The following is a 27280-nucleotide window of genomic DNA, read 5'->3' as shown; positions in this document are numbered from 1 at the left end:
TTGACCTTCAAAACGAAGTGTCGTCTCGTTATTGGGGGAATTGGATTGTTTGCTGATTGCCAGGAGTGTAAGCTGATTGTATGCTTTTCCTGTTCACCTGTTTACAGCATTCATATGCTTGAGAGCATGTGTATGCTTCTCCAGTTCGGTGATTGTGGTGTCTGTTGCAGTGCTTGGAGTCCCCAGGAAGTGCTAGGAGCATCCTTCAACGGAGGTACCCAGTCGGGGTGCCCGTCGATCCGTTACAACAAGGTTTTTGTAATGTGTATTTCGTAAAGCTGGTGTGTGCTATTCCTGCACAAAGTGAGTTTGCACAGTATATTTTGCAAACCTTATGCGTGCTACGACTGGATAATACTCCATATGTTTCTCAGCAATGTCGTCTGAGTACAGCAATACCCCCATATGTACCTCTGCCAGGTATATGTGGACATGGAAGGGGCACATTTGAGACACAGTCATACCAGTTTTTTTTCCAAACTTTGAATTTTTACCCTGTATCTATGTCCCATTTTAGAGTATTTTGCAGGCTATATAATCCAACTACCCCATAAAGACATACCATTTCTTAAAGAAGACATTCCAGGGTATTTCAAGAATATTTTGAACCTTGGCATGGGATCATTTTTCCGCTAGCTTGTACCAAGTGTAGTGGTAATAAGCGTTTTTTCTGCCTTTTTGACACACAAAGTTTTTTTTTGACACAGAGTTTGCACAGTATATTTTGCAAACCTTATGTGTGCTACAACTGTATAATACTACATATGTTGCTCAGCTATGTCGTCTGAGTACAGCAATACCTCCGTATGTACTTTTGCCAAGTGTATGTGAATGTTGAAGGGGCACATTTGAGACGCAGCCATTCAGTTTTTTTCTAAGTTTTACGCTGTGTCCATGTTCCATTTTGGAGTAGTTTAGCTGGTTGGTTATTGAAACTTCCCCACAAACACATACTATTTCTTAAAGAATACACCCTGGGGTAATTCAAAAGGCGTATTTTGAGCCTTACTGTGGGATCATTTTTTCTCTAGTTTGTTCCAGGTGTAGTGGTAATGAGCATTTTTAGATGTATTTTTTTACTTTTTAAAACTAGTTTTGAAACTTTTTTTTGCTTATTAATTTTTTTTTTTTTTTTTTGTCAATCTTTATTTTATTGAGGTATATATGAGGGTACATAATAAAGATAGGGAAATGCAAGGGTATTCCACAAAATATAAGGGCTAATACAGCTATAACAATGCTATTTACATTTCCAAGATAAGCGTGCCTCATTTTTATTTTTATAGGTCTATTAACGGAAGCGTATATTAAACAAGTTGTGTTAAGTTGCAATCGAAAACAACGGTTAAACATCACAGGCTAGGTACACGCTGTGGCTACAGCTATCATAATGAATCGCTTAAGTGCACAGTGACTGTCGCTGTAGGTTGCTATACAATTTTTGTTGTTGGCAGGAGTCATCTCTTTCTCATCTACACCCCTCTGCTTAATTTAATTGGTGCTTTGTAATACTTAGGCTCAGGTGTTGTTGCTTTTACGGCCCCATATATCTCACCAATGCGTTTCAGCGGTAATACGTTTGTACAGGACTATGCTAAAGATCTTTAAACATCTATAAGACGTCACTTTCTTTGTTAAAGCATTTTTCCATTGGCTTGTGGTGTAGCGTAAACCTATTATAACCAAAAACAGAGCCTGTCAAGGTGAACTGTTAAGATAGAGAGTGGGTAGGCTATATAACATCATAGACACGCATTAGAGGTTTAAGGTGTCACGCTGAACATTCAAGATTATTGTAGGCTAGACTACTGTCTGAGTATTCATCAGTAGCAAAAACATTTGTAAGGAGGCAACTACGCTAAATGCGCATATAGTGATGGCTATGCTCAAGGCTATGCATGTATGGCTGTGTGTGTTTGCAAAGAGCTTTCTGTTACACTTCTCTGGGCTCGTGACTGGTGTGTACACATGTATCAGGTACCCATGTTACTAGGCTGTATATGTTGAGTGTGTTTCTGTGTCTCCTGTGAGAAGAGTAAGCTGAAGGGTTGTAGCGTAGTTTTCCAGATAACATTGTACGAGAGATTAGGATAAGATAATAGCATAACGGTATACAAGAGGCCATGTGGTAAGCCAAGTAAATTCAATGTACGATCTAGGGTGAATTAGAAAGCATAACTAGGCTAACATTTATCTGACATATTAGGCAGATCATACATTTCTGTCGAGCAGGAATACAGAGTTCCTCACTTGCATAGCTTGCCAGGTATAGCGGGTAAACAGAGCTACGTTTTATGCACGAATAGGCTCAGCAACCTTTTATGGGAAATGGAATATAGAGGTTGCTGCGGTAGTTTTATATTTACGGCTGGCCGGTGGAGCAGTCTCGGGTTTAACGTAAACCTCGCACTCGGAAACTGGGGGTTAGAGTCCAACAGGAACTTGAGGCGAGTTCTTAATCGAATGTTCCGTGGGATGCGGGTATGTGTCCGCTGTTGCCTGCTGAGCTGACCCCAGGGTACGGGAGTAGTTCCTGGATCATCCGATTCCCGTGATTGGCAGCTGCGATGCAGTCGTATGGTAATCCTGTGGTCTGCGCAAACTTGAGGAAGGTTGTAGCTGTATGCTCCGGTCGGTGAGGAGCCCAGAGGCCCCTGCGGCTCTGCTGATGGTGGCAGTGTTGCGAGTGCCGTAGCGGACCCCGCTCCAGCCCCAGGCCTTTTGGAAGGTCCGCATCTGTGTGCCACAGACTCGGGTATGCAGTGCAGCCGGGTCTACCCCTTTATGGGCGCTGCGGAGGGCCCCGGTGGTCAGGCGCCGCCAGCGGCGGGCGGTCCTCCGGCGTTGTGGGCGATGCTGCGGGGGTATACCCCGTTTGGCCTTCGGCCTTGGATGACAGGGAGCCTGGTTGGCGTGTGCCCCAGGTCGGAATCTGTCCGAGCGGGGCGTGCTCGGCCTTTCCTCTTTGTCCTCCCGTACATACTTTGGTGACTGCAGTGCCATGCGCTGCTCCAGTCTCTCCCAGAAGCGCTGGAAGGCCTCATCTATACGTTTGATGGAGCGCTCAATCATGTCTCCGCCGGGGTCTGCATGCATCGGCGCCATTTGTGTTACGGCTTGTGCACGAGGCCTGTCTTGTGTCGAGTTTTCATGCAAAGTGAAATTGCAGATTGGTGCTTGTTGCTTGTCGATGGGGACCGGGATAACCCCCGCCGGTCCACTGGGGGGGGGACGGGTGTCCCTGCTAGGAAGCTTCTCCCTATGCCGCGGCGGGAGAGCGGCCGTCTCCCCCGCCCCGGCCATGCTTGTAGGCCGCATAGGTCGCTTGGGTGACTTCGGCTCGAGGGGGTGCATGTGTGGTATCAGTAAGTAGGGCTTGCTTTCCCCTTGCCTCCAGCAGCTGGCATCGAGTCAGTAGTCGCTTGGTGTGAGTTGTAAATCGATAAATATCGCCGCCAGGAGCAGGAGCTTCGGTATCATGCGACTGCTCTGTTCCAAGGTCAGGCCCCGCCCCCTCCTTATTAATTTTTTTAAACTTTCCTAAAGTTTCTTAAAACTTTTTTTTACAGATTTAACATTTTTATAATCTTTTTTTACCGTTAATCCCTAACTAGCAGTAAGCAGCACTAACCATAAATTCCCCAATTTCCCATAACTCCCACCCACCCTAGCAAGCAAAATATATAATTTTAAAATATTTAAATTAATTAATGAAATAAATTGAACCAATGAGGGTTAAAAAAAATAAGTTAAAGGACCACTATAGGCACCCAGACCACTTCAGCTCAGTGAAGTGGTCTGGGTGCCAGGTCCATCTAGGGTTAACCCTGCAGCTGTAAACATAGCAGTTTCAGAGAAACTGCTATGTTTATACTAGGGTTAATCCAGTCTCTAGTTGCTGTCTCATTGACAGCCGCTAGAGGCGCTTCCGCGGTTCTTACTGTGAAAATCACAGTGAGAAGACACTGGACGTCCATAGGAAAGCATTGAGTAATGCTTTCCTATTGACTGATTGAATGCGCGCGCGGCTCTTGTGCTGACGTCAGAAGAGGGAGCCCGGCGCTGGAGAAAGGAAAAGTGATTAACCCCTTCCTCCCCATTCAGCCCGGCGGGACCCTGAGGGTGGGGGGACCTAAAGACCTTATAGACCGGAGGAGCGTTAACCCCGCAATTGCAACGATTTGGGGTTAACTTTACTGCATGACGGACCTGGTCCGTCATTCGGCGTTAACTGCTCCCCCGCCATGACGGACCAGGTCCGTCATCCGGCGGGAAGGGGATAACGTGTTTGACTAAAATGAAAATACCATCAATCTTACTATGGTATATGGCAATAAACATTTTCATTTTAGCACAATGTTGTATAGTGATATCTTCTTGTATAAATGCGCATGACATTCGCCAGCAAAAACATTTTTTCAGTTTCCAGGTTTCAAAAATTGAGGTGCACATTATATTTGATGGTGCATTAGATTTGAGTAAATATGGTGTATAGTAAAAAGGAACAAAGAGGAATGTGGCAAAATGTAATAGAGGAGAGGGGCATGTAAAAAGCTAAAATGAGATAAATAGTATGATACAACTGTGGCGGAACATACCACAATTTTCGTGGTGTTTAGTTTTTATCCGTTAGGGAGTTATGGAATCCAAACACTCTGCATTCGAGTCCTGAATGAGGATCACCCCGGTACCCCATTGGAACGTTGACACCAGCAACTTAAGTGCGAAACCGCTAGGGAAGTAATTAATGAATGCTTCCCCTGGGTGGCCACCATTTCATGTAACCTAATACATATGGTCGGCAAAAGAGTGGCAGCCATTTTGTCTCCTGAATGTGGGCAGCGGTACTTGGTTGTCTAGTGCCTGGAACTCTTTTCAGCCAGGCACTCGCACAAACCCCGCTAAAGATTATACCACTGCCCATCCTATTCCAGACCTTCAGGAGATAAGAATTACCGAATGGGGGGAGCATTTGCTTCCTGAAATCAAGAGGATCCCTTGTATGGTTTTCGCACAGGAACCCCCAATTGAAGACCGGCCGGGGCACCTATTTCCCTGGAACAGTTTTGGGCCATCACCTCGTGTCCGTCTGGTCAAAACTTTACCCTGGTGGCAATCCAATTCTGCCGAACGATTCTGAGTGAGTGTGAAGATTCACCCTCCATTCATTCGGTACTTTCCCTCCCTGCTACTTTATTCATGGATTTATTACTGTGACGAAGTGCCCTTCGCCACTTGTGCCTGGAGAGGACTGCTTGCCCGCTTCTTGCCCTGTGACTATGGACCCTGGGAGATTTGGCCTGTTCAATTCAGTATGATAGGAGTTATGTATTTTTGTATCCTTTTGTGTTTTACTGGTAACATGTGCTCAATGGAGTCTGCCTCTATCCCTGGATATAATTGGATTATTTTCCCAATTTTCTCCAGGATAGAGGGCTCTGTAAAACCGGTTTGGGCCAGATAGCCATGCTGCCAGCCAGGCCCCAAAAGATACTTTACTAACTTCTGAACCCCTGGTCTGATTCATGCCATTTTTTGATATGTTGTTCCCCTGAATGGATTGATTGTGAATATATAATTTTTATGTGAATGTGATGTATATTTAGAAGTTATGAATATGCTGTAAAAACTGTATTTTTCCTGCCTGTGATAATTGCATCTTCTATTGTATCAGATAATTGAATCACAGGCAGAGGGGAGGATTTTGTGTGGGCTGTAGATTTTGTGGCTACTGTAGATAACGTGTGTGTCCCTCCCCTACATGGGAGCAGGGCATAAAAGAAACTGTAGCTTGAATACCTGTTGTTGTTACTTCCAGTAAAGTTCTGTTCCAGCATTAAGCTTTGGCTCATGTGTGGATTTGTAACGGTTTCACTTACAAGAGGATAAAAACCGTTTAGGCAATAATACCCTTTTCCATAGACCAGCAGCTACTGCAAGCACCAATCTCCCGAACTGCAAACTGTACGAATTCACCAACTCCCAAACTGGAAACACACAAACCCTGGAATAGCTGAACAGGAAAAGCATACAATCCTCTTACACTCCTGGCAGTCAGCATACAATCCAATTCCCCCAATAACGAGACGACACTTCGTTTTGAGGGTCAAGCAGAATCTGAGGTGCTGGCACACCCAGCCTGGTTTTTATTGCAGTTGTTACAAATACAGGTCCGCCCACAGGGAGGTATAAAACAACCACTCACACATCAGTTACATCCCACATATTCCCTCCCCTTATCCTGAGAGGAAACTCAATTATACATACAGTTAAAACATACTTTCTACCCAACTTTCATAACTCTAAAACCATACATCACATTCACATAAAAATACATATCCACAATCAATTCATTCAGGGGAACAACATATTAAAAAATGGCATGAATCAGACCAGGGGTTCAAAAGTTAGTAAAGTATCTTTTAAAAACCCTGCCAGCATGGCTTTCCGGCTCAGACCAGTTTTACAGAGCCCTCTCTCCTGGAGACAATGGAGAAGTAATCCAATTACCTCCCAGGACAGAGACAGACTCCATTGAGCACATGGTTGCATAAAGACAGTAAAACACTTTAAAATACATAAAGTCACATTTAACACATAACACACAGACATTTCACATATCCCCAGATAGCTGGGATCTGAGCGCACAAAACTACCGAATAGCGCTCAGATCCTATTCACACAGTTCAATTGCCATGGAGCCGAAGTCTTTAACTACACGAATGGGCTCCATGGCATAGCTATCTGGGTTAACACATTTACATAAAGTCTGGTCCATAGTCCAAAGGCAAGAGGCGGGCAAGCAGCCCCCTCCAAGGACACGTGGCGAGGTCGGTTTCGCCACAGGATTATTTGGTGATACCGGCGATATTTATTCCTGTGGATTATTGGGAATATTATTTTATGGGACAGAGAGATTTGGCCAAATTGGACACTCAGGTCAGAGCTATCCGTGGATGTTACTTTCATGGGGTTCCTGGGTATAACGTGGGTACTTTTGGGTATAGTAAATTGTGTGTAGGTTATTCTGTACCTAACAGATAACTGAGTTAGTTTTCTCACAAAATTATCTCTCTGGAAAAGAAAACCCTGTAATTTTGTGTTGGAGACCCTTTATTAGGGGTCAGTGCATAAAAGCCATGTGTGGCCAGAATAAAATCAGTTGACTCCCAGAACTATGTCTCGTCTAGTTACCGGGGGAATGGATGCTTGAGTGTTTAATGGTTCCAGTCTGGCCGAGAGGAGGAATTAGCGGAGGTAACCAATCGGGTTACCTGGAGTCCACTACACATACTACAAATTAATAATAGAATTTATAAGAAGTTTGCAGATCCAATTCTGCATTTTGTCTGTATGAGTCTAAAGTTCTCAGGTGGTATACCCAGCTCATCTCATTTTTACCTCAAAATATTTTTATATTGCCATCCCTTCATGGTAATTTACACTTTTGCATGTCTATTACCTTTAAGAATGTGGAAATATTATCATGAATCTCAAAATGTTTGGACACACTGTGATTTTTGTAACCTTTACGGATGTTCCTATACTCTTTTCACACTAGAGCACTTATCTTGTCTGTGTATTTTTTTTGTATCAGTGGGCATGGTTTGAGTACACTAGCAGTGAGTATGGTGTGAATATACTTACAGTGGATATTGTGTGAATATATAAGCAGTAAGAATGATGTGAATATACTAGCAGTGGACATGGTTTATATATACTAGCAGTGAGTATGATGTAAATATACTAGCAGTGAGTATGGTGTGAGTATACTAGCAGTGAGTATACTATCAGTGGGCATGGTTTGAGTATACTATTAGTGAATATACTGTCAGTGAGTATACTGTCAGTGAATACGCTATCAGTGAATACCCTATCAGTAAGTATGCGATCAGTGAATTTACTTTCAGTGAATATACCATCCGTGAGTATGCTATCAGTAAATATACTATCAGAGAGTATGCTATCCGTGAAATACCATCAGTAAGTACACTATTAAAGAGTATATTATCAGTGAGTATGCTATCAGTGAATACACTATCAGTGAAATACCATCAGTAAGTACACTATCAGTGAGTATGCTGTCAGTGAGTGTACTATCAGAGAGTATACTGTCAGTGAAATACCATCAGTAAGTACACTATTAGAGAGTATATTATCAGTGAATATACTATGAGTGTATAGCTGTGAGGATACTTTGCCAAATATCTTTATTCTCTGATTAAAACCAATACTTTTTACTTTTTCAGGAATCTTTGCTCCTGTGTCTAAGATCACTAAAGCTCCAGATCAGACCCCTTCCTCTGTGACTTCCACACCAAGGACCCCCAGAATGGACTTTTCCCGTGTGACTGGCAAGGCAAAGAAGGATAAGAAAGGTGTGATGAATAACTTCCCTAATATCGCTTCATTTAATGTGTTGAGGATATCTAAAGGGACAAGCCGGTACCTCTCACTAATGTGCCCGGGGATATCTAAAGGGACAAGCCGGTACCTCTCACTAATGTACCCGGGGATATCTAAAGGGACAAGCCAGTACCTCTCACTAATGTGCCCGGGGATATCTAAAGGGACAAGCCGGTACCTCTCACTAATGTGCCCGGGGATATCTAAAGGGACAAGCCGGTACCTCTCACTAATGTGCCCGGGGATATCTAAAGGGACAAGCCGGTACCTCTCATTAATGTGTCTAGGGATATGTTAAAGGCCCAAGGCTTTGCACCTCTGTTCATAGATACAAACAGGGCTCGCTCTGTTTATACACTATATAAATCCATAGATAGATAGAAGCAGGGCTCGCTCTGTTTATACACTATATAAATCCATAGATAGAAGCAGGGCTCGCTCTGTTTATACACTATATAAATCCATAGATAGATAGAAGCAGGACTCGCTCTCTTTATACACTATATAAATCCATAGATAGAAGCAGGACTCGCTCTGTTTATACATTATATAAATCCATAGATAGAAGCAGGGCTCACTCTGTTTATACACTATATAAATCCATAGACAGAAGCAGGGTTCGCTCTGTTTATACACTATATAAATCCATAGATAGATAGAAGCAGGGCTTCCTCTGTTTATACACTATATAAATCCGTAGATAGATAGAAGCAGGGCTCGCTCTGTTTATACACTATATTAGTCCATAGATGGATAGAAGCAGGGCTCGCTCTGTTTATACACTATATAAATCCATAGATATATAGAAGCAGGGCTCGCTCTGTTTATACACTATATAAATCCATAGATAGATAGAAGCAGGGCTCGCTCTGTTTATACACTATATAAATCCATAGATAGATAGAAGCAGGGCTCGCTCTGTTTATACACTATATTAGTCAATAGATAGATAGAAGCAGGGCTCACTCTGTTTATACACTATATAAATCCATAGATATATAGAAGCAGGGCTCGCTCTGTTTATACACTATATAAATCCATAGATAGATAGAAGCAGGGCTCGCTCTGTTTATACACTATATAAATCCATAGATCGATAGTAGCAGGGCTCGCTCTGTTTATACACTATATAAATCCAAAGATAGATAGAAGCAGGGCTCGCTCTGTTTATACACTATATAAATCCATAGATAGAAGCAGGGCTCGCTCTGTTTATACACTATATAAATCCATAGACAGAAGCAGGGCTCGCTCTGTTTATACACTATATAAATCCATAGATAGATAGAAGCAGGGCTCGCTCTGTTTATACACTATATAAATCCATAGATAGATAGAAGCAGGGCTCGCTCTGTTTATACACTATATAAATCCATAGATAGAAGCAGGGCTCGCTCTGTTTATACACTATATGAATCCATAGATAGAAGCAGGGCTCGCTCTGTTTATACACTATATAAATCCATAGATAGATAGAAGCAGGGCTCGCTCTGTTTATACACTATATAAATCCATAGATAGATAGAAGCAGAGCTCGCTCTGTTTATACACTATATAAATCCATAGATAGATAGAAGCAGGGCTCGCTCTGTTTATACACTATATAAATCCATAGATAGATAGAAGCAGTGCTCACTCTGTTTATACACTATATAAATCCATAGATAGATAGAAGCAGGGCTCGCTCTGTTTCTACACTATATAAATCCATAGATGGATAGAAGCAGGGCTCACTCTGTTTATACACTATATAAATCCATAGATAGATAGAAGCAGGGCTCGCTCTGTTTATACACTATATAAATCCATAGATAGAAGCAGGGCTCGCTCTGTTTATACACTATATAAATCCATAGATAGAAGCAGGGCTCGCTCTGTTTATACACTATATAAATCCATAGATAGATAGAAGCAGGGCTCGCTCTGTTTATACACGATATAAATCCATAGATAGATAGAAGCAGGGCTCGCTCTGTTTATACACTATATAAATCCATAAATAGAAGCAGAGCTCGCTCTGTTTATACACTATATAAATCCATAGATAGAAGCAGGGCTTGCTCTGTTTATACACTATATAAATCCATAGATAGATAGAAGCAGGGCTCGCTCTGTTTATACACTATATAAATCCATAGATAGATAGATAGAAGCAGGGCTCGCTCTGTTTATACACTATATAAATCCATAGATAGATAGATAGAAGCAGGACTCGCTCTGTTTATACACTATATAAATCCATAGATTGTTAGATAGAAGCAGGACTCGCTCTGTTTCTACACTGTATAAATCCATAGATGGATAGAAGCAGGGCTCACTCTGTTTATACACTATATAAATCCATAGATGGATAGAAGCAGGGCTCACTCTGTTTATACACTATATAAATCCATAGATAGAAGCAGGGCTCGCTCTGTTTATACACTATATAAATCCATAGATAGAAGCAGGGCTCGCTCTGTTTATACACTATATAAATCCATAGATAGAAGCAGGGCTCGCTCTGTTTATACACTATATAAATGCATAGATAGATAGAAGCAGGGCTCGCTCTGTTTATACACTATATAAATCCATAGATAGATAGAAGCAGGGCTCACTCTGTTTACACACTATATAAATCCATAGATAGATAGAAGCAGAGCTCGCTCTGTTTATACACTATATAAATCCATAGATAGATAGATAGAAGCAGGACTCGCTCTGTTTCTACACTATATAAATCCATAGATGGATAGAAGCAGGGCTCACTCTGTTTATACACTATATAAATCCATAGATGGATAGAAGCAGGGCTCACTCTGTTTATACACTATATAAATCCATAGATAAATAGAAGCAGGGCTCGCTCTGTTTATACACTATATAAATCCATAGATAGAAGCAGGGCTCGCTCTGTTTATACACTATATAAATCCATAGATAGATAGAAGCAGGGCTCGCTCTGTTTATACACTATATAAATCCATAGATAGATAGAAGCAGGGTTCACTCTGTTTACACACTATATAAATCCATAGATAGATAGAAGCAGAGCTCGCTCTGTTTATACACTATATAAATCCATAGATAGATAGAAGCAGGGCTCACTCTGTTTACACACTATATAAATCCATAGATAGATAGAAGCAGGGCTCGCTCTGTTTATACTCTATATAAATCCATAGATAGATAGAAGCAGGACTCGCTCTGTTTATACACTATATAAATCCATAGATAGATAGAAGCAGGGCTCACTCTGTTTATACACTATATAAATCCATAGATAGAAACAGAACTTGCTCTGTTTGCCCATAGATTTTGCCCATAGATGTTTTTTTGTAAATGGATACAATAGATGACCACAAGTCGCCATGTAGAGAACAGGTCGCTTTGTCTGTAAGAGCGATTCTCTCTGTACTTGTCTGTGACGTTCCATCACTCCCATTAGATGGACACAAAGCTCACTTTGTCATATAAATGCTGTGCTCCATGTCCTCCTTCCTGTGGGCGTACAAATGTCCCTGGAGCCATTGCCAAATATCAGTGGAAATAGTGAAGGTGTTAAAATAGCCAAGTAGGGACATTTTCCAGCTCTTTAAAGGACCACTCTAGGCACCCAGACCACTTCAGCTTAATGAAGTGGTCTGGGTGCCAGGTACCTCTAGGATTAACCCTTTTTTTTTATAAACATAGCAGTTTCAGAGAAACTGCTATGTTTATAATGAGGGTTAATCCAGCCTCCAAATCCTCTAGTGGCTGTCTCATTGACAGCCGCTAGAGGCGCTTGCGTGCTTCTCACTGTGAAAATCACAGTGAGAGCACGCAAGCGTCCATAGGAAAGCATTGTAAATGCTTTCCTATGCGACCGGCTGAATGCGAGCGCGGCTCCTGCCGCGCATGCGCATTCAGCCGATGACGTCGCGATCAAGATGGAGAGGAGGAGGAAAGCTTCCCGCCCGGCGCTGGAAAAAGAGGTAAGTTTAACCCCTTCCTCTCTCCAGAGCCCGGCGGGAGGGGGTCCCTGAGGGTGGGGGCACCCTCAGGGTACTCTAGTGCCAGGAAAACGAGTATGTTTTCCTGGCACTAGAGTGGTCCTTTAACTTTGCTTTATAGTTCACATTCCAGCAATCACTTACTGACAATTTGACCTAAGAGTCCTTGTGTCTAATGTTTCTGGAGAAGAGTGTTGGGTAGAACCGCTTTGCCATGTCCAATGAATCCTATTTACCATTTACAGCAAGAAATTCTATTCCTAGATAACTGATCGAACATTGTTCTAGAAGGAAGATTGATTCAGTTGCCTCTAGGGTTGTCCGATCCACCATAAAACCAAAACACTGTTCAGGCTGATGGAAACACATGAAAAGTGTTTTTTTTTTTATAGAGTATGTAGCATTAAATAATCAAGGCAGTTCTTTAGAATTCCCCCATGATTAATGAATTGCTTTCTTTCTTGCAACATATGAATTCTACATAGTGGAGCACTTTTCTTGTATTCGCCATCAGCATAAAGCATGGTCTTCCAAAGCTACTAGCTACTAGCTGCATGTAAACTGTTACTATTGCTGGCCTAATCATAGCACACTTTGGGGTGCCACGAAAGGAATACCGCACACCGCCACAGGGCATACAGCATGCCCTGCAGTGATATACAGCAGCACCTTTCCAGTGATATCCTAACACAGCTCCGTACACCCACAGCCTCACAGAAGAAATCACTGAGTGTGGGCAGCTTGGACAAGGAAGGAATGAACATTGACCTCGGGGACCAGGTGCTGGTAGCAGGACAGAAACATGGGGCCGTACGATTCTACGGGAAAACTGACTTTGCTCCTGGTAAGTGACAAATCTTGTCACTATTTCTGTGCAATATTTACATGTATTAAAAACACTTCTTTAAAATAACTTAAAATGAGTAAATTACCGAGATATATATATGTATTCTAATATTATACAGACTTGGAGGAGCAAACATTGGGAAACAGGAGGGGTTATAAATAGAGTTATACAGAGTAATAGGAGGTAATATAGGGTGCGTTATATGGGGTAACAGATGTATTTATAGAGAGTGTCATATGGCGTAGTAGGAGGAGTTATATGGTGTAATAGGAAAGTTATATGGAGTAATAGGAGGAGTTGTAAGGAGAGTTTAAATGGAGTAGTAGGAGGAGTTATAGGGAGAGTTATATGGGAGAGTTGCATGTCCCAGGACATACTTGAAAACGTGAGAAATCTCAATGTATCTTTCCTGGTAAAATATTTTATAAATAATATGGAGTAATAGGAGGAGTTATAGGGAGAGTTATATGATGTAATGGGAGGGGTTATAGGGAGGGTTATATGGAGTAATAGGAGGAGTTATAGGGAGGGTTATATGGAGTAATAGGAGGAGTTATAGGGAAGTTATATGGAGTAATAGGAGGGGTTATAGTGAGGGTTATATGCAGTGGCGTATTAGCCGCGAGGCAAACAAGGCATTTGCCTTGGGCGGCATTTTCCAGGGGGCGGCAAAAAAGCCGCCCCCAAACGCCCAGGGCAAATGTCTTGTTAGCCTTGCGGCTAACTGACATGCCGTCTGGGTGGGCGGTCGGTCTGCTGGGCAGGGCGGTCGGTCTGCTGGGCAGGGCGGGCGGGCGGGCGGGCGAGCGGCCGGCGAGGGAGCTCTTCCTCTGAGCTGTCTGCTCAGCTCCCTCGCGCGCCGCACAGTGAGGCTGGGAGCCGGAATATGACGTCATATTCCGGCTCCGCCTCCCAGCCTCACTGTGCGGCGCGCGAGGGAGCTGAGCAGACAGCTCAGAGGAAGAGCTCCCTCGCCGGCCGCCCGCCCGCCAGCGCCGCCCAGCAGCCACTGGACCACCAGGGAGAAATAGGACCCCCCCAGCATTCCCAAAGGTAAGGAGGCTGGGGGGGTAAATAAAAAAAAAAAAAAAAAAAGTGTTAAATATGTGAGTGAGTGAGTATGTGTGTGTGTGTGTGTGAGAGAATGTCTGTTAGTGTGTGTGTGTGTGAGAGAATGTCTGTTAGTGTGTGTGTGTGTGTGTGTCTGTCTGTTAGTGTGTGTGTGTCTGTCTGTTAGTGCGTGTGTGTCTGTCTGTTAGTGTGTGTGTGTCTGTTAGTGTGTGTGTGTGTATGTCTGTTAGTGTGTGTGTGTGTGAATGTCTGTTAGTGTGTCTGTCTGTTAGTGTGTGTGTGTGTCTGTTAGTTTGTGTGTGTGTGTGTGTGTGTCTGTTAGTGTGTGTGTATGTATGTCTGTTAGTGTGTGTGTATGTATGTCTGTTAGTGTGTGTCTGTTAGTGAGTGTGTGTCTGTTAGTATGAGTGTGTGTGTATCTGCTAGTGAGTGTGTGTCTGTTAGAGAGTGTGTGTTTCTGTTAGTGAGTGTGTGTTTCTGTTAGCTAGTGTATGCGTATCTGTAAGTGAATGTGTGTGTGTGTATTTAGAAGGCGGGGCGGGGGAAGGGTGGGGGTGGTGCGGGCGGGGGGAAGGGTTGGATGGGGGTGGCGCGGGCGGGAGGGGGGCGCCTGAGTTTTGTCCTGCCTAGGGCAGCACAAAACCAGGATACACCACTGGTTATATGGAGTAATAGGAGGAGTTATAGTGAGGGTTATATGGAGTAATAGGAGGAGTTATAGGGAAGTTATATGGAGTAATAGGAGGGGTTATAGGGAAGCTATATGGATTAATAGGAGGAGTTACAGGTAGGGTTAAATGGAGTAATGGAATGTATATAGGGAAAGATTATACCGAGTAATAAGAGGGGTTTTATGGAGTAATAGGATGGGGTTATAGGGAGGGTTATACCAAAGGGTTTAGGCAGTAATTAGGAGTATAGGGAGGGATTATAGGGAGTGTTATATGGAGTAATTGAATAAGTTGTAGGGAGGGTCATGTATATTAATAGGAGAAGTTATATGGAGAGTTAGAGTAATAGGAGGCGTATAGGGAGGGATTATAGGGAGTGTTATATGGAGTAAAAGGAGGAGTTAGACTGACGGTTATGTGGAGTAATAGGAGGAGTTAGACAAATGGTTATATAGAGTAATAGGAGCTGTATAGTGAGGGATTATAGGGAGTGCTATATGGAGTAATAGGAGGAGTTAGACTTACAGTTATACTTCGTAATGGGATAATCACGGTTTATACAATATTTCACCTTTCTCTTCCAGGGTACTGGTTCGGCATTGAGTTGGAGAAACCTACTGGAAAACATGATGGTTCAGTTTTTGGTGTACGATATTTCACCTGCTCCCCAAAACATGGAGTGTTTGCACCCCCTTCCCGAGTCCAGAGGTCAGTGCTCCTTACTATGATTGATGGGAACCAGGGGAAATAAAATGTTTAGGAAAAATGTAATCTCATTGCCTATGTGTCTGACACAGGATCGGTGGCTCCAAAGACCCTCAGACCGATGGCAACGGAGTGAAAAAGGTGCATCAAGTCACTAGTAGGTACACAGTGTTATCCTCTCATTCCACTATTGTCCGCGTACATGCTGTCTATAGTTTTGAATTTCACATTATATAGTTAGGGCTAGGGATAGAGTCATTTTTAGCGCTAGGGTTAGAGGGAGAAAACTAAGTTTCAGGACTTTGGTTCGGGTTAGGGTAGAGCTAGGGTAAGGGTGAGAGTTAAAGCTAGGCTTAGGGTTATCGGTGTTATTAGAGTTGGTGGTAGGATTAGTGTTAGTGGTGTAGTTAGGGTTAGTGGTAGAATTAGTGTTATAGGTATAGTTGGGGTTAGTGGTAGAATTAGAGTTAGTGATAAGATTAGTGTTCCCAACATTTCTTATTTTAGTGATAACCCTGAGTGTGTATGCAACCGTGGGGCAAATAATTTATACAGACAGAACACAGGGAAGGGGGACTTTATGGACCAAATAACTCATTAACTTTGCAATGCAAACTGAAAGTAAATGTGTCTTCTTGATACTGATAGTCAAGGGGCTAAGATTCTGTGCCCTGATGGGTGTTACTGTATTGTATCCACATTTTTCTGTGTAAGATTCAGTTCCACTATATGGCCATGCCATGTTAAGCCCACCACTACATCACGGTACCCCAATATCAGTGGGTCTGTCACTAATTTTAACATGAGAGATGAACATGCTAACTGCAATATTTACGGTTTAAACTGCTTCCAGGGACTCTCCTCCAAAATGTTTTATTCCTGTGGTCCCCCCCAAAGAGGAGCCTATAATGGATGGTCAAGGTGCTCAGCCCAAAAGTAATCTGTTCTGGATTCCAAATCTACACAGACAAATGTGCATACAAATGTTATGGATCAAATCAAGTGTTTGATTATTTGAATATCTGCCCCTGTCCAAATGATCAATATAATTGCGTGCACGCTTCCTAAAGTAATTTAAACCAGACACAAGTTTCCAGGTTGATGAAAAACTCAGGAATCTTTAATCAGGGGACGGTGAGACCCTTATGAAGACAGAAATACGTCATATGCATAATTATAGATAACAGAGAATACACTTCAACAATTGGTTACACTTTAAGGGGTCTTATCTAATTCCATCCTACTGGGCGTGATGTCAATACTAACATGGAGCTCTCCTCCACATTCCAGCACCATCTTGTTACACGAGGTAGTGGTCGATGGGAGCAGTTACTGAACAAAGGAGGGGAGGGGTTAGAGGGGGAACAGTTACTCTAGCAGCCAGGTTAACACAGTGAATAATGAGCACAGATGCACAGAGTAAATAGACATTTTACTAATCCTAATATTTTGTCCATAACACAATTCAGTAACACCCATCAGGGCACAGAATCCCTTGACTATCAGGAAGACACATTTTTACTTTCATTTTGCGCTGCAAAGTTAATTAGTCATTCAGTCCATAAAGTCCCCCTTCCCTTCCCTGTGTTCTGTCTGTATAAATTATTTGCCCCATGGTTGCATACACACTCAGGGTTAGCACTAAAATAAGAAATGTTAGAAATCCAAAATATATTTCAAATGTCTAGATTGTAAGCTCGTTTGAGCAGGGTCCTCAACAACCTATTGTTCCTGTAACATTTTATATTGTTAAATTCCCCCCTTTATAATATTGTAAAGAGCTGCACAATATGTTGGCGCTATATAAATGACGATAATAATTTATTATTGGAAAAAGTCTCCAAGTCAGCTATGCTTTCAATTTGGTGACTTTGGCCTTAAATTTTAAATCCACTCTGAATTCACTTTGAATTCCCAATAATTATCACTGTATTAAATTATATTGTATATGCTCTCCAAATGAAGACTAGCAAGAATAGTATTTGCTTTCCTATTTTTCTGAGCTCATCTGAAGGATGGGTAGAGTAGATTACCGCTCACTGGGAACATAGATGTCCTTCTAGATCAGTGAAAATGAAAATCCAGCGCACTCACTTGTCTACTAAACAAACAGCAGCACCCCATTTAAGCATGTTTAGGTGAGTGCAGCCAAACCCCTTTTTCTCATATATGTATATATTTAGGAGTCTAGCCAGCTCCTTGGTTTTGCACCCCTCCCTGTTACAGGTGCCTCATCTCAGGACCCTATTTAAGTCTTGTACTGCAGAGAACTCGAGATGGAAGGATTTCCCCAAGTGAGTAGCTCATTTAGCAGACAGAGTAAGACCTGCCAAAGATGGGGTACATTGACGTTTGTGGCAGGCTTATGCAATGTATGATCATATAATGTAACTAAACCCCCATTATTTTTTTCCTAGATTAGGTGTTTTTAATACAACTAAGAAAATTGTTCAGTACTATAATAACTGTTTAGTAGACAAGTGAGTGCGCTGGATTTTCATTTTTACTGTACTTATTGGCCCCCAGCAGCACCCCATTTAAGCATGTTTAGGTGAGTGCAGCCAAACCCCTTCTTCTAGATCAGTGAACCACATATATATCGGAGGCAAAAATGTGGTTCTTTTTTTAGCTCATTTGCATACACCTAGCCAGAATCCCTTGCAACAGTAAGAGCACTGTTAAAGTGTGATTTCTGTGGGAAAAGCAAGTATTATGGCTTGACTGGTGTGTGTATTTGTGTTTAGCAATGTATTAAATATTTTTATTTATGTGCTGCTGTGTTTCCATTTTCCTGGTTTATACTGCAGACTCTGTGTTCCCATCACACTGTGGTTACCCTCAGTCTGTTCCAATTCCAGCCATTGCTGAACTTGTTAAGCAGTGAAAGTGCTGTTTGCAAACACAACGTCTACAATATCAAGTCTCGCAAAAATGGCTTTGAATTTTCCAATAACGGATTTGGATGTAATTTCCTTTCAGTTGCCAACTTTTCAAAAATTTAAGGAGCCAAGCTGGCAGCCTTGAATGGATCGTACTTTTCTGTTTCCCCATGTAAACGTTGTTTTCCCAAGATACAGCAGGAATGTTGTCCTTCTTTGACAGTGCTTAAACCTTAGATGCCATGTGAAGATGAAGCTGACCCAAGAGGGCTGGTCCACATCATCAAACGAGGGACCGTTGGTGCATACTTGATCCCATACCACCTTTGGGTCCTTGTAGCTACCTCACTGAGAGGGGAAGATTCAGCCCAATCTTTTAAAGAAATTGTTAAAGGAAAATTGTCACTGATGTTTCCTTCCTTGGATGGTGAGAGTCCATGAATCAGTGGTAGAAACACTCACAATGCAATGGTTCAGCATGCTACTCTGTCTGCAGCCCGTCCTCTGGGAACCTCAGTTCTGTTTCTGCCTCCCAGAACGAAGACTGGATTCTTTGAAGTAAGAAGATTTTTTTTTCACAAGCCTGAAGTTGAGGATGCACACTTTATTGAAATGTACCTGGTCCCCCTGTTCAGACCTATATGGCTCATGGGTTGAATGAGGAGTGTATGGGGTTGGCAATGTTCCTCTAGTAGGTTTGCCTGTACCTTGCTGGGCAATATATGGAGTCTTCTACTTTTGCAGGTGATTCAATGATGTCTCCATATGAGTGTACATTGCGTTAACACCCATATCCTTTCTGTTGAAGGAGACTGGGTGCATCTAGGTAAGTGCCAGATTCTGTGCCATTGTTGGTTGTTGGAAGAGTGGTCCTGGAGAAGATACCTGATATTTCTCCACTTCCCTAGTCTATAATTTGGGCACTATTAATAAGATTCCTGCAGCAGAGTCTGTGTTATGTCTGCATGTCAGTTCTGCTGATCTTATAATGGTGGGATCACACCAGCATCATTATGTGATGGAGTGTTGCTCGTTCATTGCGGCGGAAGCACCTCTAGTGGCTGTCAGCATGACAATTACTAAAGGTAATCATACAGGACGACTGCATCCAGACCACTTCATTGAGAGCAATGTTTTCAGCGTATCTGATCGCGATATGATCCAGAGCTATGAATTGCTGTTGTTCAAACAGCTGATAGTCCGTCTGTTCCATTCAGAGCTCAGTTGCTTTAATAAATAAGCTCTGGGAGCCCGTCATCATCCCATGGTCATTCTAATCCACCAAAATCATTCAGATGATGCAGTAAATGTTACCAGCAGCTTCTATGTCCCATCCTCCTCTACACGCCAAAAATAAGACTGAACTAGGACTGACACATGTCCCGTCCTCCTCTACATGCCAAAACTAAGATGGAAACATGTCCCGTCCTCCTTTACACCCCAAAATTAAGACTGAAACATGTTTCACTTCCACCTAGGTTCGACTGGAATTACACGAAAGAAGTGCTACTCAGTAGAAATAATCTACCGAACCAGATATGTACAGTAACACTATGCACGAGTGGATCCGTTCGACTATTTAAACATTATTTGACTGATAAAATAGACCAGCCGCACAGCCTAATCCTCTGGAACTATTTTGGGCACAAAAGCCATGCGTGCGGTTGGTCGAAAAGTGACTTCCGAGGAATTCGTGAACCCCTGCTCTGATCTGGGTGATTTATGGATATGTTGTTCACCCAGATCAGAGTTACCCAGGGATGTGCCGTTTATGGGGATATGTTATGTTTTGGGGGAACTTCTGAAACATAAAAATATGTGGTTTTCCTGCCTGGGGATAATTGAGTTATTACATTATCTATCTCAATTATCTACCGAGCAGAGGGGAGAACGTGTACATACTGTATGGTAGTGTCTCCATGTACAACACTGTTTCATTGGCTTGTTAACTTTGTGTCCCGGTGCCCCACAAGATTCACCTGGGCATCACCCTTGTTGAGAAAATCACATAAAAGGCAGTGTGCCTCCATTAAAACCAGTTATTCCCGCAAAACTGAGTGTCGTCCAGTTACTGGGGAGGTGTTGGAAGAATCTTGGCTTACTTTGCTGTGATTTGGCTGTTCGGAATGTTTGGAATATTCTACTTGTTCCGTATATCTTGGAGTATCCAGCGGAGGAGAGTCCCCCGCTACAACTAAGAGAGAATGGTATCTCTGCTCACTGTTTGTTTTCCTATTTAGTCTGTATTTCCAGTGGGTGCTATGGAGATTGTGGAGTTCTGCATCCATTGGTTTCCCCATTAATGCGGACACTTTGTTTATGTAGTCTGGATAGTTCTATACTTGCATTTATATTGAGCCGTATGTAAATCTGTAGGCATGGTAAGTCCGCACTCCATCCGCAGAACGCTTTTTACCATTTTTACACTTTCCTTTTTTTGTCAGTTACGAAGCGTTGCATTGATGGAGGCAATTTGCCAGGCAGAGTCCACACTCAATCAGCAGTCTCTCTCTTAGCTCTTAAAATATCTGGTATCACGAACTGTCCTCCCTAATCAGAGTATTTACATGTTGCTGATTGACATAGGAGTTGATTTTCTCCCCTGTATCCTAAGAAATCAGTCTATATTCTCAACAGAGAATTCTTAACAGCATCAGATCGAGTCCCTTGCGTGGTTCTAGTCTACTGTCATATCAATCATTAGTTATCAATAGACCTGTGCAAAATTTAGTTTGAGACTGTTCGTCCGAATCCAATTCCTTCAATCAAAACCTGAAAGAAATGTATCAATTTGTTCAAGCGTGGGTTAAAAGACACTTAGGTCTCAATGCAGTAATATAGGATCATCTTTTCAAATGATTTCATATTTTTGGAATACATTAAAATATTTTTCATAATATTAAATCATTGTAACAGTTTCAGACGCACCCCCGAAGTATCAATAGGTCTTTGTAAGTCGCTCTGACAATGTGGTAAAATTTGAATTGAGGCCAAGTTTATAGATCGATTAGTATCCTTTAACCGCTCAGATTCCTCCTATTACAGAGCTCAACATCCCAGCAGTTCCTCTGCACTGATTGCATCATGAAGCTGGCTGTAGAGCGTTCATATTGTTGCTGACAGCGTATAATAGGGGAGGCAGACGCAGTCTGAGGAAACACAAAACTAGTGATGCAAGAAATTATATGGAAGTACTGAATAAAAAACCTGTTTAATGCTTGTGCGCGCTCTCTTTCTCTTAATCCAGTCGCTCAGCCAAAGCGTAATCTCAACACTGCACGAACGCCCAAAGAGATTGCGTCAGAAAACTCCATTTCCAGGTAACAGAATCATGAATGAGAAGGGTCATAGGTGGTGTATGTGGCTATCTCTCACTACTCCCCAGCTACCGATACAGTAATATAAACAGCTATCTCTCACTACTCACCAGCTACCGACACTGTAATATAAACAGCTATCTCTCACCACTAGAGCTACTGACACTGTAATATAAACAGCTATCTCTCACCACTAGAGCTACTGACACTGTAATATAAACAGCTATCTCTCACCACTAGAGCTACCGACACTGTAATATAAACAGCTATCTCTCACTACTCACCAGCTACCGACACTGTAATATAAACAGCGATCTCTCACCACTAGAGCTACTGACATTGTAATATAAACAGCTATCTCTCACCACTAGAGCTACCGATACAGTAATATAAACAGCTATCTCTCCCTACTCCCCAGCTACCGATACAGTAATATAAACAGCTATCTCTCACCACTAGAGCTACTGACACTGTAATATAAACAGTTATCTCTCACCACTCACCAGCTACCGTCACTGTAATATAAACAGCTATCTCTCACCACTAGAGCTACTGACACTGTAATATAAACAGCTATCTCTCACCACTAGAGCTACCGATACAGTAATATAAACAGCTATCTCTCACCACTAGAGCTACTGACACTGTAATATAAACAGCTATCTCTCACCACTAGAGCTACCGATACAGTAATATAAACAGTTATCTCTCACCACTAGAGCTACTGACACTGTAATATAAACAGCTATCTCTCACCACTAGAGCTACCGATACAGTAATATAAACAGCTATCTCTCACCGCTAGAAGAAACTCACACTGTAATATAAACAGCTGTCTCTCACTACTCCACAGCTACCGATACAGTAATATAAACAGCTATCTCTCACCACTAGAGCTACTGACACTGTAATATAACCAGCTATCTCTCACCGCTAGAGCTACCGACACTGTAATATAAACAGCTCTCTCTCACGGCTAGAGCTACCGATACAGTAATATAAACAGCTATCTCTCACCACTAGAGCTACTGACACTGTAATATAAACAGCTATCTCTCACCGCTAGAGCTACCGACACTGTAATATAAACAGCTATCTCTCACGGCTAGAGCTACCATCACTGTAATAAACAGCTATCTCTCACCACTAGAGCTACCGATACAGTAATATAAACAGCTATCTCTCACCACTAGAGCTACCGATACAGTAATATAAACAGCTATCTCTCACCACTAGAGCTACCGATACAGTAATATAAACGGCTATCTCTCACCACTAGAGCTACTGACACTGTAATATAAACAGCTATCTCTCACTACTCCACAGCTACCGATACAGTAATATAAACAGCTATCTCTCACCACTAGAGCTACCGATACAGTAATATAAACAGCTATCTCTCACCACTAGAGCTACTGACACTGTAATATAAACAGCTATCTCTCACCGCTATAGTTACCGACACTGTAATATAAACAGCTATCTCTCACGGCTAGAGCTACCATCACTGTAATAAACAGCTACCTCTCACCGCTAGAAGAAACTCACACTGTAATATAAACAGCTATCTCTCACTACTCCACAGCTACCGATACAGTAATATAAATAGCTATCTCTCACCACTAGAGCTACTGACACTGTAATATAAACAGCTCTCTCTCATCGCTAGAGCTACCGACACTGTAATATAAACAGCTATCTCTCACGGCTAGAGCTACCATCACTGTAATATAAACAGCTATCTCTCACGGCTAGAGCTACCATAACTGTAATATAAACAACTATCTCTCACGGCTAGAGCTACCATCACTGTAATAAACAGCTCTCTCTCACCGCTAGAGCTACTGACACTGTGATATAAACAGCTATCTCTCACCGCTAGAGCTACTGACACTGTAATAAACAGCTATCTCTCACCACAAGAGCTACCGATACAGTAATATAAACAGCTCTCACCGCTAGAGCTACTGACACTGTAATATAAACAGCTATCTCTTACCGCTAGAGCTACCATCACTGTAATATAAACAGCTATCTCTCACAGCTAGAGCTACTGACACTGTAACTCACTGCACTCTGTATAACACTCACTGATCTCTATATTACTCTCACTGCACTCTATATTACTCTAACTTCACTCTGTATAACACTCACTGCACTCTGTATTACTCTCACTGCACTGTATATTACTCTCACTGCACTGTATATTACTCTCACTGCACTCTGTATTACTCTCACTGCACTCTGTATAACACTCATTGATCTCTGTATTACTCTCACTGCACTCTATATTGCTCTCACTGCTCTCTATATTGCTCTCACTGCTCTCTATATTGCTCTCACTGCTCTCTATATTGCTCTCACTGCTCTCTGTATTACTCTCACTGCACTCTGTATTACTCTCACTGCACTGTATATTACTCTCACTGCACTCTGTATTACTCTCACTGCACTCTGTATAACACTCACTGATCTCTGTATTACTCTCACTGCTCTGTGTAGTAAACTCACTACTCTGTGTAGTACACTCATTGCTCTCTGTATTGCCCGCAGGTTGCTGTTCTGCTGTTGGTTTCCATGGCTGCTCCGTGCTGAGATGCAATCCTAACCACAGACTCCCTAAAACCCTCTGGGGTCACAGACTGCTCCCCTCTGTCTGTTTGCCACCCCTCCCCCAGTGCCTTGCCCCCTGTACTCCTGGCTATCCTGCCCTGACAAAGGGGGCACTCTCACCGAGTGCCGGCCAAATCCTGGGGAGAATGTGAGTGATCCCCAGAGCCTGTTCCAATGATTCCAGCGTTAGAACTCGCTCCATCCGCAAAAAGCAATACAGAGTCTGACTCTCTTCCTCACACCCTGCTCGTTTGGGAGCGAAGAAAGAACCATAAGAATTCTGGCAGGTGCCCCCCACTACCTGTAATTGGGAGGAACCTCAATGCAGAAAATGTAACCAAGTCAGACCTTTATTGGAGTACAATTACAGAGTCTCCCAAATTAGGGATCATGTTATATATCGGATGCCAAATGTACTCATGACGGGCGTTGTAACTTTTATTTTGTGTTTTCTTCTCCCTAATTCGAGGGTTTCCCATCTTCTCAAAGCCAATTTTGTAACCCAGCGTGACGTTCCGAAACAAGGAGCAGAGTGCTATGGAAATATGGGAAGAGCACAGCTGGGCAAGAGGTACCCCCACCACACACGTAGAATTACAATTCCCAAACAGCAATATGAGACTTGTAGTTCGACAGATGGTGGTATACCTGTTGGCTATCCATGGTGCAGGCCATTGGTGCTAATCTGCTCTGTGGTTGGCTAGCTGACAAAGCTAAACAGATAACTTCCATATTATTTAACTGACAGCTTCCTGAGAGCTGGGACACTGAGCTCATTTTTGGAAGGGACTCCATAACACCAGGCCAATAAATCCCCTGTGACAATTTGTCATATACGTGGGTAAAGGGGTGCAGAGATGGGGCCTTAACATATTCCAAAATTAATCATTCCAAAGCTGTACCCCTATCTCTTCCAGAAACCTCTCAATGTGCCGCTCTCTGCCCTGGGAACCGCTGGCTGGTTTACATGTTCTTAAACTGTCCCGTGGGCACCGCACATGGTTGGGGGTACACTGGTGGGTGCTGTCCGGAGTGTTGTAAGGTGTGTGTTAGTCGGACCCTATTATCACCATTTGTACACTGCATGCAGACCCCTTCTCTGTATATAGTTTGGGGAACCCCTGTATCTCTGTACTTTGTGCCCTCCCTCACCCAACTCCCAAACCAGGGCTAAATAGCCGACTTATAATACACGCATACACGCACACTGCCATACCTGGGGTACAGTATACACATAGCTCTCTGTAACCTCTGTGTATATACAGTGTTCAGTGAATGGACTCACATAGCAAAGTCTGTATGAGGACTCACACAGGGTACATTATATAAACCAGTGTATATACAGTACTAGACACACAGGGTACAATATAAAACGTTTTAAATAAAGTACTAGACTTACATAGGGTACAGTATATAAATAGGTGTATATACAGTACCAGGACACGCATTGGATAGAGTATATAAACAGGTGTATATACAGTACCAGGACACGCATTGGATAGAGTATATAAACAGGTGTATATACAGTACCAGGACTCGCACAGGGTACAGTATATAAACAGGTGAATATACAGTACCAGGACTCGCACAGGGTACAGTATATAAACAGGTGTATATACAGTAACAGGACTCGCATGTGGTACAGTATATAAACAGCTGTATATACAGTAACAGGACTCGCATTGGATAAAGTATATAAACAGGTGCATATACAGTAACAGGACACGCATTGGATAAAGTATATAAACAGGTGTATATACAGTACCAGGACTCGCACAGGGTACAGTATATAAACAGGTGTATATACAGTAACAGGACTTGCATTGGATAGAGTATATAAACAGGTGTATATACAGTAACAGGACTTGCATTGGATAGAGTATATAAACAGGTGTATATACAGTACCAGGACTCGCATGGGGTACAGTATATAAACAGGTGTATATACAGTACCAGGACACGCATTGGATAGAGTAAATAAACAGGTATATATACAGTACCAGGACTTGCACGGGGTACAGTATATAAACAGGTGTATATACAGTACCAGGAATCGCATGGGGTACAGTATATAAACAGGTGTATATACAGTACCAGGACTCGCACGGGCTCCGGTATATAAACAGGTGTATATACAGTACCAGGACTCGCACAGGGTACAGTATATAAACAGGTGTATATACAGTACCAGGACTCGCACAGGGTACAGTATATAAACAGGTGTATATACAGTACCAGGACTCGCACAGGGTACAGTATATAAACAATGCTCTGTATAGACAACTGAAATATTAGTATAGCATAGTACACACACAGATGTGTGTAGATAACCTGGACACACAAAGTGAACATAAATAGCTCTGTATAAAGTACGAGATTTTGTATAGGGTTCAGTATACGCACACACAGCTCTGTACAGACTAGCAGCTCATACACAGATCTGTATATAGTACATAGTACAGCAGATAACACTACCTTACACAGACAGAATCTAGTATCAGTATAGGTAAAGCTATATCTATATAATATATGCAGAGTATAGGAAGAGGTGAGTCCTATATAGCAATGGGTGTAGATAAAATGGGGTCAGCAGGTACACTGACCTTGGAGGGACATCAGTAATTTTTCCGTCTCACTGAACTCCCTATAGATTACCCTATACTGACTGCGGTATTAACACGTCACCCATCCTCTAACCCCATGTAAAACCTTGTGATAATATGCTGTAATGGGTGGTACTACCAACTCTATATAGGACATGTGGATGTATAATCTAATAAATAAACAGATTTACTGA

The 27280-nt window shown here is 42.3% G+C and overlaps 1 protein-coding gene across 3 annotated transcripts in view; it reads left to right on the top strand.

Moving 5' to 3' along the window:
* CLIP3 (CAP-Gly domain containing linker protein 3) overlaps positions 1-27280 on the top strand; it is a 78468-nt gene extending 51188 nt beyond the window's left edge. Inside the window, exons 9-15 of one of the 3 annotated variants that reach the window (XR_010085274.1) lie at positions 8250-8378; positions 13090-13224; positions 15554-15677; positions 15767-15831; positions 21801-21873; positions 24424-26280; positions 26375-27280. Coding sequence is in view for 1 of the 3 variants with exons in the window: in XM_063431244.1 (XP_063287314.1) it covers positions 8250-8378; positions 13090-13224; positions 15554-15677; positions 15767-15831; positions 21801-21873; positions 24424-24478 (581 nt within the window). In the remaining 2 variants the exon portion in view is untranslated. Of the gene's footprint in view, positions 1-8249; positions 8379-13089; positions 13225-15553; positions 15678-15766; positions 15836-21800; positions 21874-24423 lie in introns of all 3 variants that reach the window. The other 2 variants (XR_010085275.1, XM_063431244.1) reach the window with 2 other exon arrangements.

This window comes from Pelobates fuscus, chromosome 9 (genome assembly GCF_036172605.1).
Source record: "Pelobates fuscus isolate aPelFus1 chromosome 9, aPelFus1.pri, whole genome shotgun sequence".
NCBI classification, from domain to species: domain Eukaryota; kingdom Metazoa; phylum Chordata; class Amphibia; order Anura; family Pelobatidae; genus Pelobates; species Pelobates fuscus.
Note: the sequence above shows the minus strand (reverse complement) of the source record. Positions and strands in the feature narration are given on the sequence as shown.